The 17,759-nt window shown below is 35.8% G+C and overlaps 2 protein-coding genes across 2 annotated transcripts; both read right to left on the bottom strand.

Annotated features, from left to right (window-relative positions):
* Positions 1-409: 409 nt before the first annotated feature.
* Positions 410-5,211, bottom strand: LOC117622634 (glutamate receptor 3.7). The gene is made up of 6 exons (XM_034353377.1): positions 4,564-5,211; positions 2,641-3,986; positions 2,140-2,417; positions 1,979-2,010; positions 1,153-1,559; positions 410-1,031 (listed from the first exon to the last, which is right to left on the bottom strand). Exons 1-6 carry the CDS (start codon positions 4,817-4,819, stop codon positions 612-614), a joined length of 2,739 nt encoding a protein of 912 aa, XP_034209268.1. The 5' UTR covers positions 4,820-5,211; the 3' UTR covers positions 410-611.
* Positions 5,212-8,564: 3,353 nt separating this feature from the next.
* On the bottom strand, positions 8,565-12,301 carry LOC117622055 (protein DETOXIFICATION 40-like). The gene is made up of 7 exons (XM_034352571.1): positions 11,744-12,301; positions 11,001-11,632; positions 9,708-9,764; positions 9,386-9,624; positions 9,176-9,294; positions 8,975-9,061; positions 8,565-8,865 (listed from the first exon to the last, which is right to left on the bottom strand). The coding sequence occupies exons 1-7, from the start codon at positions 12,104-12,106 to the stop codon at positions 8,806-8,808; spliced, it is 1,557 nt and encodes a 518-aa protein (XP_034208462.1). The 5' UTR covers positions 12,107-12,301; the 3' UTR covers positions 8,565-8,805.
* Positions 12,302-17,759: the final 5,458 nt, after the last annotated feature.

Raw genomic sequence — 17,759 nt, 5'->3', positions numbered from 1 at the left:
ATTTAATAAAATTGCGGATTTAAAATTTGAGTATGAACAAAACCCAAATAGTTACTTTTTGAAGGGGAAAAATTTGAGTTTAGCCCCTCATGGGTTGGAGAAGGCCTTATAATTGGAAAGAGAATGAAATGACCATTACAATGTTGATGTAGGTTACTGTTACTCCCAAGTAAGAAAACAAAACTCGAGGACAAGAATCAATTTGTACTAGAAGTACGCGCGCACCACCTGAAAGGCATCTAACTTCAGTAAATAGAAGGTAATCATAAACTTGTCAACTGTGCAAAAGTGATAATTTGGATGAAAAGCAAGTCATATTATGATATCATATCTGCACCAACCAAAGCCAGAATGGAAACCAAATCTCTCTTAACAGTGTGTCTGACAAATTAAACTCCAACCAAAAAAATTCAAAGCTGCCCATAGCTACCATAAGAAGAGTATTTTCATTGAAGCATTAAGGGAAGAAAGTGATATATTGTATATACATGCTCTATGAATTTGTTTGTAATATCTTAAATGATAAAATCAAATAAAAATTCTCTGTTAACTATCCGAATTCTCAGTTGAACTAACATAACTAAGCTTATTCTTTCACATCTATGTATTGATCAGGTAGCCTGACCTTGAGGATTGCCACCATGAATAAACATTCTTTTGATAGCTTCTTCCTTCTCATCAATGAAGTCAACAAAGTTGTATATGGACTCAGAAAATCGAGAACTCCATGAGCTTGAGGAGGATAAAGTAGAGGGAATAACTGCTTGCCGTTTTTTGTACCGGACAAATTGGAGAACCACCCTTAGCAGAAAGATGAGAAGCGCAGAGATAGTGAAGACGCCACATAGTAGATATAGACCCCAGAAGCTGATCAAGTGGAGTTGGTTAGGCTCAGACTCCAGATTCTTCTCACTAGGACAACCCATCTTACAGAACCATTTCTCATGGATCTTCTGAAGCTCTCCACTCTCAGAAAGTTTCAAGATTGCAGTGGACATGTCAATAGCAAGGGGAGAATCTCTTTGGAAAGCCTAATTCACATAGTGAAGGAAAATGAGAAAAAAAATCCATAAAATAATACTAATGGCAACTCATAAATATTAAGCATGCATGTTTGCACACATCTAATTGCAGTTAAACAGAGGTACTTACAAATCCCCATCCACTCCTGGTAAATGTTTGCCCAATAATTCCGAAATCAGTTTGCCTTGAAAGAAATAATTCAATATAAGTAAGCTCATCTATGATAGCTCCCACCCCTCCATCATACGGCCCTTGCCGCAGTGCTTTTTCATACTCCTCTGGGGAGCCTAGTTGAACAAGTCTTGACCTAGGAATGTACAGGCTTTCAGTCAGATAGCTATAAGCAAATGACCCTACTTGGTACCCTATAGGCCAATTGCTTGCAATCAAACTATCAATTCCAGTGATGGGTGATGAAAGCTGCTGAACTGTAAGGATTGAAGTCAAGTTTGCAGTATAGCTTGAAGTGATCACCATCAATAGAAAAAGCCACACCACCATCACCATTCGCCCAAGTGGGCTCACAGTATCTTCTTCTGTAATGGATAAAAGAAAAAGGTATATACTGTACTTAAAATGTGATTTGACTGCCAAAATTTCAATAAATTGATATTGAAATAGAAGTGATGGCAGAGCAGAGCAGTGCAGGCTACTTTTCTTCATTCTTTCAATAAGAATATAAACTTATGAGGAAGAGATTATATGACTGTCAAACTAATCATAAACAATACGCAACAGGAAAGCTAGTAATCAATAGAAACCTTAGAGATTATATGACTGTTACTAACTTGTCTGAACATCCCATGTTGTTGTGTAATAAGATGATTTGTGCAAAGTTATTTGTGGTAAGAAACTTCTTATATAGCAATATACAACAGTTTTAAATTTATGTGCAAAGTTGAGAAACAAGGCAAACTAAGAAATATTATATTGCAAATCCCAAATATTTGCTTACGATTTTTCTTAAAAAGTGTTGAGAAGCTGAACCTGCAACACGAAAGAGTTGAATGATGTGAGAACCTAGTCTCCCAAGAATTTAAGTGGTTCTTTAATTGCAACATCAAACTGTTCAGGAAGAATTGTAATGGACTCCACTTAAAAATACAGAAGGCTTACAGAAACATTGTAACGAGCTGCCTCTTAGGGGGACCTCGAAAATCTTTGTTGACTCGATGCTCAAGAGTCCATATAACCACTGCAATCATCACAAAGAAAGCTGCAGTGACACACCACATCTCCCATGTAAAGGGTTTAAGAAACACCCAAGCATTTGACTTTGAATTATCTATTGGTGCCACTATCACTAGCCCGGTGGTAGCATAGGGCTGAGAAAAGTCTACAATCAATGTCCGGTTTTTCACAATTGCAATGTCCCCAACAGCTGCATCAAATACCTGTCACAAATTTTCAATTAAAAAGAAGATATTAGATCAAATGGACAAGATAGATAATATGGTCAGACTACTGGATATTAGATTCTTCTGGGCTATCTGCATGTGTTAACTCATACTCACATAAAGTATCCATGTATTGGTAGGTTATCTCACCTACCAAAAATGTGTCACATTTATGCTTTCTTTGGATTGACCAATTCTAAAAAGTGTAATGTTTACTTACGTTTTCTGCAACCATCTTCACAAGCTCATCATAACTGGGATTGGAAAGACCATCCCCAAAAGGTTCAAATCTGTAAGGAATATCATAGGGGACTAACTTCCGTGCTTCAGTGAACACATCAATACAGTAACCTTGGACTGTATGGCTATCATTCAACTCTGTAACAAATTCAACAAAACTTGCTCTATTTGGCACTCCAATTCGCAATGGTTTTTCATTATCTGCAATCACCCAACCACGTGGCCTTTCTGTATTTCCACCTGGCCACGTAACATTGTCAAGCTTATAATCCAGTGGGGAATAACTACTTCTTCTCCCTTTAAGAGTTTTTGGGGGGGAAACTGAAAAACCTGAATAATTAGTCCAAAAACCAACCGTACGAATTGTCATCTGATCAATATTAATGACATCATAACCACCACTAACACGATTTCTGTCTTCATTAAATTGAACTTGACCAGTTAAACCACTCATATTTGTCTTCAATAACTTCCTGCGAAGAAGAGATCCACCATCAAAGACTTTAAGCTTCCCTAGCTCAATTTTAGATGGTTTCATATCATGTAATCTATCAACGAAAGAGAAGGAGATATTTCTGTATTCATTTATAAAGTTTTCAATCGAATATGCAACTGCCCAAACTGTGTCATAAGCATAAAGTCCATAGGCATTTAACTCAGAACTTGCTAAACCTTCTTTCTGCATTTTCTTCCACCTAGATATAAATGCACGCTTTCGATTGGACTGTGGGATATGTTGACGAAGTGTAACTACACCTTCAAGGACAGTCAATGAAGTTCGATTTGTTGGAGAAAATGAATCTACAGTAGTAGAAAGCCAATCCGTTGCAAGCCACACGTAACTGCTGGTCATCATTTGAAGTTGTTTGGCAACAGTAAAGATTCTCAACCTGGGGTCAGGATCAACGTGAACAACATATACACGAGGGCCAAGCACTTTAGATTTATTGAGCAACTCAGTGATGTCACTTAGATTAAATTGTACAGGCAAAGCCAACTTATAAGAAATCCTGGACATTTTCTTCCCAAGTTCAACACCTAAAGTATATACTCCATTCCTCCCATAATCATCATCCACATAGACAGCAATGACCTCTTTCCACCCATAAAAGTCAATTAAATCAGCCATAGCGGCCATTTGGTAGGCATCACTTTGTGTAGTTCGGAGAAAGAAGGGGAATTGGAGGGCAGACAGGCTTGGATCAGTGGCAGCATATGATATGAGAGGTACTTGGAGACCATTAGCAATTTCAGATATCATATGAGCTATTGAAGAAGACTGTGGGCCAACTATGGCTACTATACTTTTGTCAAGTACCTGAAAAACTGCTCCCAATAGGTGTGCTATTAGAGTAGAGAAGTACAATATCAAACTTCTCAGGAAAGGAAAAGAAGCATGGAAATTATCAAGTGATAAGAAAAGAAAAACCTGATATGCTGATTGATACTGGTGGCAGAATATGAAAGTACTAAAAGGAATAACTTTACGAGGAGATGTGATGTGATGCCATATACATGTTGACAAGAAAAACAGCTCATGAAGGGCAAATAGTGGTGAAAGAATCTAAAATCAGCCAGATGCAGTGCTATCTTAAAATTGGAGATGAACAAAGCTTAATATCAAAGGCAACATTCAAAGCAGACGTGAGAAAATCAGTGGTTCCACATTTTCAAGGAACTTCAAATCTACCACAAATATGAGAAGTTTCATATAAAATAGAGTCCTTAGCAACATGAGATGAACTTAAAATAGGAGATGGAAAGAGAACTGTACTGTAAATCACCTAAAATCAGTTTATATAAATTGTTGATCATCACTACAACTGCTATCATTTCAAATTTCACCCAAGAAACAAACAATGATATTCATATACAGAAAGAAGAATACAAATCACTAAGGTACCTTCAACTGATCCCAAGAATACACTACAATTTGCATCCTCCATATGCAACCTCAGTTCTGTCCCGTTGAGTATTCTTGGATCTGCATTAATATCAGAGACTGCTGCTTCCATTGCTGTCTTTGCAACTCTACCAATAACAGAGTTAAAAGTAAAAATTGCTCCAATGTTCACTACAGAAGGCCTCTGGCAGTACAAAGAACCAGTGAGAAATACCCATATGAGAGTATGCAGTGGCAAAGCCACACCCTGTCGCATATTTGAACAAGGTTAAGCCCCCAACAGCAATTTCTCACAATAAAGTCCCAATCTTTACCAAAACCTGTGTTTCATTAGCTTCATATAATGAGTAAAAATGACTTTACCACATCAAAACATGGATATTCAACTAGTTTTGGGTAAAGAGGAAAACTTTAGAAGTGGCCTTTTTGAGGGTGCCAAAAGAAAAACTGTTTAGCCCATATAAGGACGAATTGAAAAACGATACAAAGTTCGTAAATTTCACCCAGAAAAGTTTACTCCTCAGAGCTGAAAATTTTGTGCTCCAAAGACAAGCAGAGCTCACAACTGTTGAAGGACTCTGGTGGATTTGCTGAGAAAAACCAATCAGTGGTCTTGAAATGAAGACTTTTGAAGGAAGGAAAGGAGGCTTCCAGGGGATAGACAGTGAGCATATTATTCCACAGGATAAACTACCAAAATGCCCCCTGAACTTGTACCTAATTATCAATTTACCTCATAACTTTTTTTTTGACGAATTAAGGGCTCGAATTAAATTTTATTTTCAATTCTCTCCTATCTACCGTCTAAATCTCAATATTTTATTCAATTTGCCATTAAATATAAGGGTAAATTGATCATTTTAAATGTTGAAATAATATATATAATTATTTTAATAAATAGAGGGGCCCACCCACTTCATTTTTTTCCTTCTTTTTTTTTTTGTAATTAAAGATTCGGGTTATTGACTCCAATAGTCTCCCAACTATTGCTTCAGTATCATTTTAATCAACCAACTAAAATTTTCATTTGAACCGTCCTTCAATTTTTTTATTTTTTTTGGTATCAAGATGGTCCTACCATTAAAGTTTGTCAATTTTATTATTAAATTGAGGGATAAAAATGTATCTAATAATTAAAATAGTAATATATAATTAAAAATTAAAGGAAACTATTATAAAACTTAAAAAAATTTAAAAATTTGAATCTCACCAGCCACATGGCTTTTTTTTTTTTTCTAGTGAGACTGGCCTAACAATTAATAATAAAAAATTCTCTATTGTTTAAATTAATTAAAATCACATAAATATAACAAAAATAACAAAAAATTTTAAATAGTAAACAATAATTAAAAATTAAAGAAAATTATTATAGGAACTTGTACCTAATTTTAAAATTAAAAAAATTGAATCTCACCACAATCATGGCTTTTTTTTGCTGACATAGACTTAAAAAAGTAATAATTTTTTTCTTTATTGTTTAAATTAATTAAAAAATTTGAAATCAAATAAATACAAAAATAAATAACAATAAAATTGACGGACTTTGACAGTAAAACCATCTTGATACAAAAAAAAATGAGTTGACGGATGGTTCAAATAAAAATTTTAGTTTGTGAACCAAAATGATACTAGAGCAATAGTTAAGGGGCCATTTCAGCCATTAACTCTTTTTAAAATAATATTTTATTTTTTTTGTCATTCAATTTAACAGACTTTAACAGTAGAACCATCTTGCATATTGGGAAGCTCGAATGAGAGAGAGAGATGGAGAAAAGGAAGGATGGCTTGAGGTGGTGTCATGGGAGAATGATGAAGAAGAAAATGGGTGGTTGAAGCGGTTATGGGTTCGTGGGGGTGGGGGTGGGGGTGTTTGTCTGTGGGTTCTCAGTTTGTTTTAATTTGGAATAATTCGGTGGTTGTAAATTTGGGGTTAGGATATTGATTTGAAACGTTGGGGTTGTATGGATGATTTCTGTGGGGACTAGGGATGCGAGGAAGGGTGGCTTGAGATGGTTGTCATGGGTGAATGGGGGAGAAGAAAACGGTGGTTCATAGGGGGTGAGTCTGTGATGGGGGATGGGTGTGGATCTGTGGGTTCTGGGTTCGTTGAGTGGCGGTAGTCATGGGGGAATCAGATTAGGATGGGAATGGGTGAATGGTCTGGGGGTAAAAAAATTAAAGGAAAGGAGGTGGGGGGATTGGTCTGGAGTGAAGGGTTAGTGGTCATTGCACAAAAGAGAAATGATGAAGAAGATGCCAAGGAGGAGTTATACTCACTAGTCACTGTTACAGAGGTCCTTCCAGAGGGGTTTACTGGTTTGGGCACCAAGGTGATCGACGAAGAAGACTGAACTGAATTAGTTTAAATCCCTTTGTTTTTTTTGCTTCTAGTTAGGTAATTCCAATTTTGGCTGTACGTTTATTTACTTGAGGATGTGTGGTCTGGTTTTGTCCGTCTTGGAAATTTCTTCAGCAGCTGCATTGCAAAATTCTTATGTGGTTCGTGGTTTCGGTCTCTTCAGATTTTTCGGAATTCTTCTTTTTCTGTGTAGAAAAGCCATAGGAATTTTTTTTCCTTTAATTTTTTCAAAAAAATATTTTTTTTAATAATTTGACGGATTATTGGATGATATATTGTTGAGTTAGACAGTAAGGAAAAATTGAGAATAAAATTTAATTCGAGCACTTAATTTGCTTTAAAAAAATAAGAAAATAAATTGATAATTAGTTACAAATTTAGGGTCATCTCATAAGTTTACCTTATTCCACATTATGAAAATGAAGGGGAAAGATTCTGGGTCCAATTGCATTCTTAGTTGTTTCTTTTTCTGGTCATCCCTTTTTGCCATTGGAGTTCTCAGACTACTCTACACAGCTCATAGCGGACTATGAATATTCTCTAGCAACATGTTTAGTGCTTTTATCTTTTACAAACATTAGTTTTAAAGGTAAAGACAGGACCAACCACCTCCAGGAGGAGGATGTCAAATGAATTTTTCCTTTTTCTTTTACTCCTCTTTTTTATTGTATGACAAAAACATTCCACAAAAGAAACAACCAACCAACACTCATTGCAATTTTTTTTTCTTTTTGAATAAACTAGAAAAGAAAGTTATATGAATATTATTGAAATTCATAATATGCACATTATTAATTTCTCATTCTATGGGGAGGGAAGTTTCTCACACATACACAACTAAAATGCCATAAAGATTTTAAACCTAAAACCTCTGGTTGTCCATTTTCCATTTGGCTAAACCCTATTGGCAAATTTCTCTTTCTTCTAATTGCATGAAAAAGGTATTATAATTAGCTCTATTAGGGGGAAAAAAAAAAGAGGTTCAGTATTTATACATTATAGTTGCACCATCAATATGATACTAGTCTCCCTCTGACGTGGGTTTAATGGGTTGGGCTTAGAAAGCCCAAGTTCGAAGGGTCATTGTGTCACTCTTGTCTGTTGGTAGTAAAGGGACCATTGGGCCAACTTTTGATAACTTGCCCATGAGACTTGCAGGTTCAAATTTCGGAGGATTTTGGGTTTCTAACTCAGGAAAGGCATTAGAGACTAGAAGGGCCAACCAATCAAATGCATGGCCCTTTTCAGGTAAGTTTTTTCCTTCCTTCTTTATGATCTTCATGCTTTGTTCTTTTAAATATGTTTTCTGGTGGTCTCTTAGAGTCCCAACCAAGTATCATGGTAATGGATCTTATAAAACAAAAGTAATAGCCTTACATTGTTTTTGTTTTTTGTTTTATATAAGCAATAGTCTAAATTAATCTAATTTACGGGAAAAGGAATTCAAATTTGGATGCAAGAAGGCGGCTCACTGCTCTGTCCAACTGACCTCACCTAAGTCTGCTACATTGTTTCATTTTTGAATTCTAACATTTTGTGCTTGTCATGAGTCAGAATTCTCAAATGTACTAGCATACATACCGTAAGCAATTGATCTTTGGTTTGTGTTCCAGTGTTTCTCTCTAGTCTCTAGTAGTAAATAAAAGGTAGGCAGACTGGTAGATTTTATATACAAATATGCGAGAAAGATGCGTGGAAAGCTATGGGAAAGAGCAGTGATTGATGGCCCTGCATTGTTTCATGGAAGATAATAAACTAATTTAAAACTCTTGTGCAATACATTTTTTTAACTAATTTCCAATCTGACCACACAAGAGGTCAACCCCAAATGAGTTACCACCACCACAAAAAAAATGCTCAAGTTGCTGTCCATAACTGCTTTCTTACTTGAGTGTCTCCTTCACCTCCCCCCACTTATTCAACCTTTTAGCTGCTTCTACCACCTGCAATTCAATTGAAATTTTCATTTCATATATTAATAAAATTAATACTTAAATAACCTAAGATCCCTTATATTATCAATGACTCATGCAAGTTTAAATAGTAGCTTACCTCTTTCTTCCAATCGGTCCGATAGGTCACCCATATCAGAATTATTGTTTGCATCAAGGTGCCAGCCATCATCCCCAACCATATTCCCTGTAAAAATAATCAAGCGTTATTAGTTGATCACATAATGCGACTAGTAATGTTAAATACCAATAGGCCAGCCCCTCGGCCTCCGATATTATCGAGTTTTGAATCCAAGTATACCTTAGCACCACATTTGAAGTAAAATCCTAGAAGCGCACCAAATGGTACTCCAACCAAGTAATAACACCCCACATTCACATACGCAACAAAAGCTTGCCATCCACACCCAACAGCAACACCTAATATGATCATAATAATACAACACTAATTAGCCAAATTCACTCAACTAAAACAGTGATTTACAGTTAATTACAATTAACATATATTTACCAGACAATACTGGCTGGATGCCATTAAGGAGGAGGGTGAGGGCAAGAAATGGGCAGAGATCAGATACAGCAGCAGCCACAGCTTCACCCTCTGTGAAGGCATAGCTTATGGTATCCCGCCATATAAGAACAATTATTGCTGCCACAATTGAGATGAGGAAAGAGACTGTTGTCACCACCACCACAGAAAATGCTGTGGACTTGGGATTTCCAGCTCCAAGCTCATTGCTCACTCTCACACTGCTTGCAGCCAAACTATCAACAGTTAAAATAAAATTACTTGTAATTAATGTGACATGTTCATATGTGTATGTGAAACTGACCTTGCAGCTGCATTTAACCCAACTGAGATCATGAAGACCCAACCAGATATTGTTGTGCTGCAATCAAATTTAAGTTAATGAATTGAAAAGAAAAAGGAAAACTCAAACTGATATATATATATATATATCAATGGCGCAAAATAAAATCACACTGGTCTCGTCTCGTGCCTTCTGTACTTAATTAATTGCAGTTTTTTTTTTCTTTCTTTTTTTTGTACGAAAGACAGGCAATGGGTCTCTGTGCAGATCATGAATTGTCCCTACAGACTGGGACACTTTGCAGACTACCTAAGAAATATCATTACTTTGACCCAACCAAGAAGAAACAGAAAATAAAATAATAATAATCATTATTGTGGCCAATTTGGTGGTTGGTTATGAGAAAAAAGGACATGAACATCATGAAGCCATCTCAGTACACACAGCCAGCCTTCATGTGATGTTACTATTTGAACAATTTTAATTAAGACCAGTAAAGTTTTGGCTGGCAAAATGCAATTTTCTGCACCATACATTGCCAGATATATGGAAGAAAACAGACGAAAGGCACATAAGAGGAAACAGACGAAACAGATTTTTGGCTAAAATATGGAAAAGAATATATATAGCAGATATGGATAAGAGCCAAGTGGCTGTGATACCAATTTGTCTACAACTTCTAGCAATTATTTGGACAATAAGGCCACCTAAATCTACGTCAGCAAAGGAATAACAAGTCCTACAAGTCTCTTCTACTCCTCATCCCAAACTTCTCTTCAATTCAATTCCTCCTAACCCATCAATATCAAACTGCAGACCTTACCTCCTACCACATCATACAATAAACGTTCCATGCTGCAGAAATGTTAGATGAGATTCTTCATTATAGGTATGGATGTTCACAAACAGTTGCAACCAATCTTATCCAAATATGGCAAATAAAAAATAACTTTCTATAACACATGTGAATTGATATCAGACCACATGATTACACTGCCCAAATTCCTATTAGAGGCAAAGTCCCACTAATAATTATATATTGTTGGTAGTTATGGTCAAAATAACTAGATTTATTTGGTAACCAAACCACATGCATGTATGTACATACATGCATAAATAGATACATAAATATATTAATTGGTATCCAGACATTTGGTTGTCCCACTATTCTCCTTTAATTGATTAGCAAAAAAACAAAATAATGGAAGCGCACAGCGCACTTCAATTGCAATTTGCATACCAAATCTCATCCAAATATAAAAAAATAAAAACAAAAATAAGAAAGAAGAGAGAAGAAAGAAAAAAATTGCTCACCAGATTGAGAGAGAGTCCAAAGCCAACTCAGGGTTTGGCAGCAACCCAGCAAGCAAAACAAGAATCTGAAAGTACCAAGTTTCAAGGCAAAGCATCACCGCAGAAGCCACAGATAATTTGAAAAACCCTAGCAACCCACTAAAGGCCTGCCAACTAAACCCACTCCATGTGTTCTTGCACCTCTCACTCTTGACAATGTACACAAACTGCGCCAACACAGTGATCCACCATGACAGGCTGAGCACCAATGCAGCACCCAGCAACCCAAGCCCCATCTTGTACACCACAACCCAGCTGAGCACAAGGTGCAAAACTAGGGTTGATGCAGAGATATAGGCGCTTGGGGCCACTATGCTTTGAGCTTGCAGAAACTTTTGGATTGGGAAGTTGATAGCATAGGCAAAAATTTGAGGGATCAAGCCGTACACGTAGATTGCCGCCGCAGATGCAATGCTTGGAGATTGACCTAGAAGGATCAAGATTGGTCTGGAGAAGATGTAGACGATGGTGAGGAGCACACCAGTCAAAGTTAAGAGTACGGTTGACCTTTGTAGATATATCCCTAGCATTTCATACTTGTGGGCACCGTAGGCTTGCCCACAAAGCGTCTCCACCGCGCTCCCCATGCCCAACTGTTGAGAAATCAATTAAAGATGAGTAACATATACATACCATAATGCTAGAGTCACCAAATTTATTTATTGTTCATCAATGATGTGACAGTGTTGATAAATGTTACTTACCATGACTCCATAGGCGAAAACTTGGATGCCATTGTTGCCGAGGGAGGCGGCAGCCAGCTCAAGATTACCAAGGTGGCCTGCGAAAATTTGGGTGGACATGGCCATGACATAGTTGATCATGTAAACGATGACGGCCGGAGATGCGAGGTAGAAAAGGAGCTTGGACTCAATCCATAGAGCCGGTTTGAGACGCTCCAAAAATGGCCTGTCTGTGTCAGAAAGCACTCTTTCAAGCTCGTTGCTTGAGTGGAGGTCATGATGAAGATGAAGATCAGGAAGATCATCATGTTTTGTGGTTAGGGTGGGAGGTGGTGGATAGGATTGTAGCAGAGGCTGGTGGATGTCATCCGGGGAAGAAGCCATTTGGGTTTTGGAGTTTGGGGAATTTGGGGTGGAGCAAATTAAGCAGGAAGGGGTGAAGAGTTTAAATAGAAAGGAGGGTTATGGGGCGTGTGACAAATACGGAAAGATTTTAACATGGGAGGAGCTGGCCAATGGAGTGAAAATTGAAAAGGAATGAGGTTGGAGAAGGCCACGTGGAAGTTTCCCATTTTGCGTGAACCCACATTCAATTCGTATGCTCAGCACTGTGGAACGCAAGTTTTACATGCTTGTGTATGGCTCGTGTTTTTTTTATTTTATTTTTTCGTCAACTTTTACCTTTCTCTTGAGTTGCTATTATAAATTATTTATAGCTTATAAGAATGAGAAATCAGTTTTGATTTTGAAGTCTATTTTTTGAGTTGGAAACAAACGTGTTCAACTTTGGTGGGATTTTCTTATTCATCAATTTTGTTTCCTAAACATTATCGATGGTTGTGTGCGAGCTTTTACTTATCAGAATATCAACGTCATTCAAAATTAATTGACAATGAATAAAAACTTTTAAGATATTTTTATTTCCGACGTGGGATAATATTATAGACATTATTATTAAGTTAATTTATTTTTCTATTTGAATAATAGGAAACACATAAATCTAAATTCACACTAAATTTCATTTATTTTAAACAAGATTTCTAACAAGTATCTTCATCATGTTCATTGACATTAGATCTTAATTAATTAATTTTAAACTAAATGACTAGTGCTTAGTTGGTCGTCATGATGTGTGGAGCCACATGCAGCCTCATAATGTGTAATTATACGCTAGAGCCAAATTGAAAGTTTCCTTCCCATGTTTACACTTGTCTTCTCTCCAATAATTGTTAGAGCAACTTTCACGTTTTCTAAATATTATTAGTTTTTATAAATTAATAGCAGCGTTGAAAACGGATGTGGCGTCCCCAGAAGAATCGAAATCTTTACAAACTTCTAGAACAAATAATAATAATAATAAAAACCAGTAAAGGTGACAAAGTGTGTTTCTCATCTGACGTTTTTATTATTATATATTTTTGGTAAAAAAAATCATTTTGAATTTATGTTGTTCGTGGATTTTACTACTCTAGTTCCTATAGTTTCAATTTGTTAATTTTATCTGGGTAGTAATTCAAGAGCAAGTTACAAATTTTGCCAAAATTCTTCCTATTTCGTTATAACTTCTTTCATATCACACGCTCAAAATATAACGAAATTAGAAGGATTTTGAAAATATTTATAACGTGTCCTTAAATTGCTCATATTTGAACTTAGAAGAATAAACTTGATAAAATTAAAGTGAGAATCAAATTGATAAAACCGACAAAGTAGATGGACTAAATGTGACTTTTTACATATATTTTTTCTCCTTTGGTATGACTATGATTTGTACAAAAATACAGGTCTAGTTTTGTGATTGGTTGTGATGCCAGCTCAGTGTCAATCCATGTGGCAGGCAAGTCTTCTACATAGAAACATGTCAAAACTCCATAGAAGTCAGAAAAAGCTGGAAAAAGGCAAGCAGCGAAGCACCAAACTGAGTAGCTAGGAAGACCATGAGCTTTCTCCCTCTCACTCATATATCTCTTCTGCTGTACATATGTTACATTATTGCATAGAATCACAGATTTTACTGTTCTTTTTGTATGATAACAACAAGACAACATCTCACAGAAAAATGGCTATATCATGAAATATAGAGTCACGTGTTAGACTTGTAAATGTCAAGTCCTTTCCCAATATCAGATTTACAACGGGCTCATAAAAAGGTATGTAAAAGGCTGCTGTCACATGACTAAAAAAGAAAGAGAATGTATGCTGCCAACTTCAAAGGAGCATCTTCAGAGCCAGTGATGAGGAGGAAAAGAACCAAAGGGGAAGATCAAATCCTCATTGATAAGGCCTGCAGCAATGCATCGACATGTACCGTGAAAGAAGGAAGTCTTGCAAGCAAGCTAAGCTACTCAAAAGAAACAAAAATAATCAAAAAACTTACCCATGTTTGAGAGGACAAGTTTTGGCACCAAAAGATAAAAGCAACACAAAACTAGTTGGTTGTTTGTTTGTTTTTATATCCTGAGGTTTTTCAACTTTTGGTTTTTTTTATTTATTTATTTATTAAATTTTAAATTTAGCTTAACTCTTTGAAAGTCATTTTTCCTCAACTACAACCCATCTCTTTATTTTTGTTTGAATAAAATCCTGTTATTTTTTAAATAAAACCCGATGACTAGAATCCAACTCAGCAAGTTACCTAATCAAGCGCAAAATCAAATTTATTATACTTTTTTTATTCCTAAAATACCCCCAACTAAGCCTTATTGCATTTTGTATATTAATGTAGGCCATTATAGAAATAATTTTTAATTGGATTGTAACTAATGACACTTGAATTTGGAAAGATCTCCAAATGGGTGTAGGAATTAATTTGGAAACTTTTTTAAAATTTAACAATCAATTTATTTTCGAATAGAAACTTCATTAGATAAAATTCAACGGTATAATCAAGGACATCAACAAGACATCTAGATAAACTTCAAAGATATCAACAAGACATCTAAAATATCAATACCAATGGGATAACAAACTAACATGCTAAAAGCAAAACTAACGCGGACAAAAGCCACACTAAAACTACTAGCCCACATTACCACAATTAACCAGAAGCCCAAACAAAGTCCACAAATCCAATATGACCAAAACCCTAAAACAAGTCATGAGCCTACACGAACCCTACCACCACCACCTGAATAAGCGTCATCGCGGCCACACCCACCACTGCATCCGTAATAGATCTGGAGGAAATATGATTTTCAACGATCTACATGCGCATAAGAGCCAATAAATAAATGAAAACAACAATCTTGCTAAAGAACAATTGAGTGATTTGCAGCAATCTCTGTCAAAGACGATGTATAATCAAATTTAGAGAACATAAGCGGCGTTAGGGAAAGGGTTTTGGGAGCAGGATTTGATTGAGAACATAGACTAAAATGGGTGATGGAGAACTTCAATCTACCAACCACATGTAACAAACCACATCGACCAACAGAGAAGGAATGATGTGCCTTATATGTGCATGCCTACCTCCATCTAGCACGAGGCCTTTTAGGAGCTCATTGGCTTCGGATTCCATGGAACTCCGAAGTTAAGCGAGTGTGGGCTAAAGCAATCCTAGGATGGATGACCCACTGGGAAGTTGCACGTGAGTTCCCAGAAACAAAACCGTGAGGGCAGGGGGCCCAAAGCAAACAATATCGTTCTACGGCGAAGCCGATCCGGGATGTGACACCACCACAAAGAATTTTTTATTCAAAACATCCCAGTGGACTTATTCACTAACCTAAAAGGAAAAGGTGAGAAAAGAGGAGGGGGATGAGGGGCAATGACTCTTCTTCCTCCTCCCCCTTGTATGGAGTTTTCATTTAGGACTCACAAGGGGAGAGGGCGGCTAGGGTTTCTTCCGTTGCCAATATGGTAAGACTTTCTTGGTGGATCAATATACCACTGGGAACGGTAAAAAAAAAATCCAAGGAATCAAAAAAATTGAAAAATTAGATTTATGTCCAATGGATCACACCCACCAAGAAAAAGTATTTTGTTTTGGTTCGACCCGTAATCATATATGAAATAACGGACGGTATAAATGCAAAAAGTCTTTGAATTCTTATTACTAATATTAGTAAATGACTTTTTTATAGTCGAAATAAAGGGAATTACACTTTGATTTGTTTTATCAATTCTTTCGTGATTTGCTAGAAGTGGACAATAGAGTGGTTGTACCAGCCAAAACTCATCTACGTATTATTGTAACACCTGCTGATGTACCTCATAGTTGGGCTGCACCTTGAAGATTAGCTGGGTAGTTGACTCTGTTAGTCCATTCTTGCAAAAGTAAGGCAGAATTTTTCTGCTTTTTAAAATAGGATTCCCCCTGCTTATGTTTATTTTTTACTTGTAATGGTGATCCATAAATATAAGAGTCCTTCTTATATTCATAATTAATAGATTTATATGCTAAAATATCATATCTATATTGTTTTTTTAAAATTATCTTTTTGATTCATTCGGTTTATTTAACAAAAAAAATATTTTGTTTATCTATTTAAGAAGTATACGTGATTAATTATCTATTATATTATTGTTTTAAAAATATAATAATGTATATACAATTTTATGTTGAAAAAATAACATGCCTATTACTTCTATTACGAAACATAATTTTTTAATGTAATAGATAATAATATACCTATTATCTTTTATGAATAATTTACCTATTATCTCAATTTAATAAAAATAGCATATATACTATCCAAAATTACTATGTACCTGTTTTTCATTTATAAAAAATATACAGAATTTTGCTATTACAAAGTAACTACTTTTTTTTATATAAAAAATAATGTACCTACTTTTTAAATAATTTACCGATACAATCTAATTAAATAAGCATACCTATTTTTTTAAAAATAACTTATAGGTAAATTAGTATGATATTTTTACACTGGTATAGGGTGGTTGCGGTTCGGTTACCGGAATTTTTTAATGAAACCGTGAATTGACTGACATATTGCGATATACTGTAGTTTTTGGTATACGTAATTGTCAGTATAGGGAACAACATAACATTACAGAACTTTCTATCAACAAAAAAAGAGTCTGCTCATGCTTAAAAATACTAATGAAATAAGCAGAACTTTCTATCATTTGCAATGATTCTTTCACTCATATACGAAGAGAATGAACTTTATTATGAAAAATAAACTAATACAATCCTAGCTTACTTTTCTTGCAAGTGATGCTGCACAATTCAAGGCCTGCAAGTTTGTAATGAAACTCTGTTGTTGCAACTGAGAAACATAACTATCCATTATTTTGCAGCATGCTGTCTGATTACTTATCCCATTTGCACATTCTTTCACAACATTTGTCATGTTGGGGAAAACCATATGAGAAAGCAACATTGAAGATCTATATGTCAACATAGGGTTGATAATTCCGGATAAATCGGTCCTTAACCTAACAACGGAATGACATGTCTACTAGATGTAAGTAATTAAGCATTTCATAGTGGTTGTCATATTTTCTTTCGAATACTCAACGACGTACAAGAGACTTATTTTTCTTTCCTTTTCCTATTTTGCTGCTGAACTTTATTCACTTTGGAATTTGAAAGTCCTCTAAGAACCTTATTCGCAGAAGAAGGATTGAGGTTATTGGCCAGCCATCGCAAGACAAAATTCTTACAATCATCAATTTATCCAATAGATTGAACCCTTCGAATTTGGCATACCAATCACTGCAATTGTTCTAGCGGCATCTAATATGCCATTCTGGCAAACAGGATCAACATTTTCTGCAAGCTGCAAGTTGTTTTGAAGAATCCCCAGTGCTCTCAAGTGTATCAAACTGTATAACAGTGCCCCGGACTAATCACAGTATGCTAAGTGGCGTATCATGATTGGTCGAGAATAGCAAATAGTGATATCCCTTTCTCGGCTGGCTGGCTAGCTTTTATAATAAAATAATTCAGAACTCTTCTGCAATACATTGTTTAACTAACTAATCTTCAATCTGAACACGCAAGAGCTCAACCCAAAATGAGTTTCCACTCCACCACATGAAAATGCTCGAGTTGCTGTCCATAACTGCTTTC

This window comes from Prunus dulcis, chromosome 3, assembly GCF_902201215.1.
Source record: "Prunus dulcis chromosome 3, ALMONDv2, whole genome shotgun sequence".
Taxonomy (NCBI): domain Eukaryota; kingdom Viridiplantae; phylum Streptophyta; class Magnoliopsida; order Rosales; family Rosaceae; genus Prunus; species Prunus dulcis.
This window is presented reverse-complemented; position numbering and strand designations above follow the sequence as displayed.

Coding starts and splice junctions, on each gene's coding strand:
- LOC117622634 (XM_034353377.1), bottom strand. CDS start 4,819: ATGCGACAGGGTGTGGCTTTGCCACTGCATACTCTCATATGGGTATTT. Junction 2,418..2,640: donor TGAAGATGGTTGCAGAAAAC/GTAAGTAAACAT, acceptor AATTTGTGACAG/GTATTTGATGCAGCTGTTGG. Junction 1,560..1,978: donor AACACTTTTTAAGAAAAATC/GTAAGCAAATAT, acceptor TATCCATTACAG/AAGAAGATACTGTGAGCCCA.
- LOC117622055 (XM_034352571.1), bottom strand. CDS start 12,106: ATGGCTTCTTCCCCGGATGACATCCACCAGCCTCTGCTACAATCCTAT. Junction 9,765..11,000: donor TTGGACTCTCTCTCAATCTG/GTGAGCAATTTT, acceptor ATTTGATTGCAG/CACAACAATATCTGGTTGGG. Junction 9,295..9,385: donor CATCCAGCCAGTATTGTCTG/GTAAATATATGT, acceptor TGATCATATTAG/GTGTTGCTGTTGGGTGTGGA.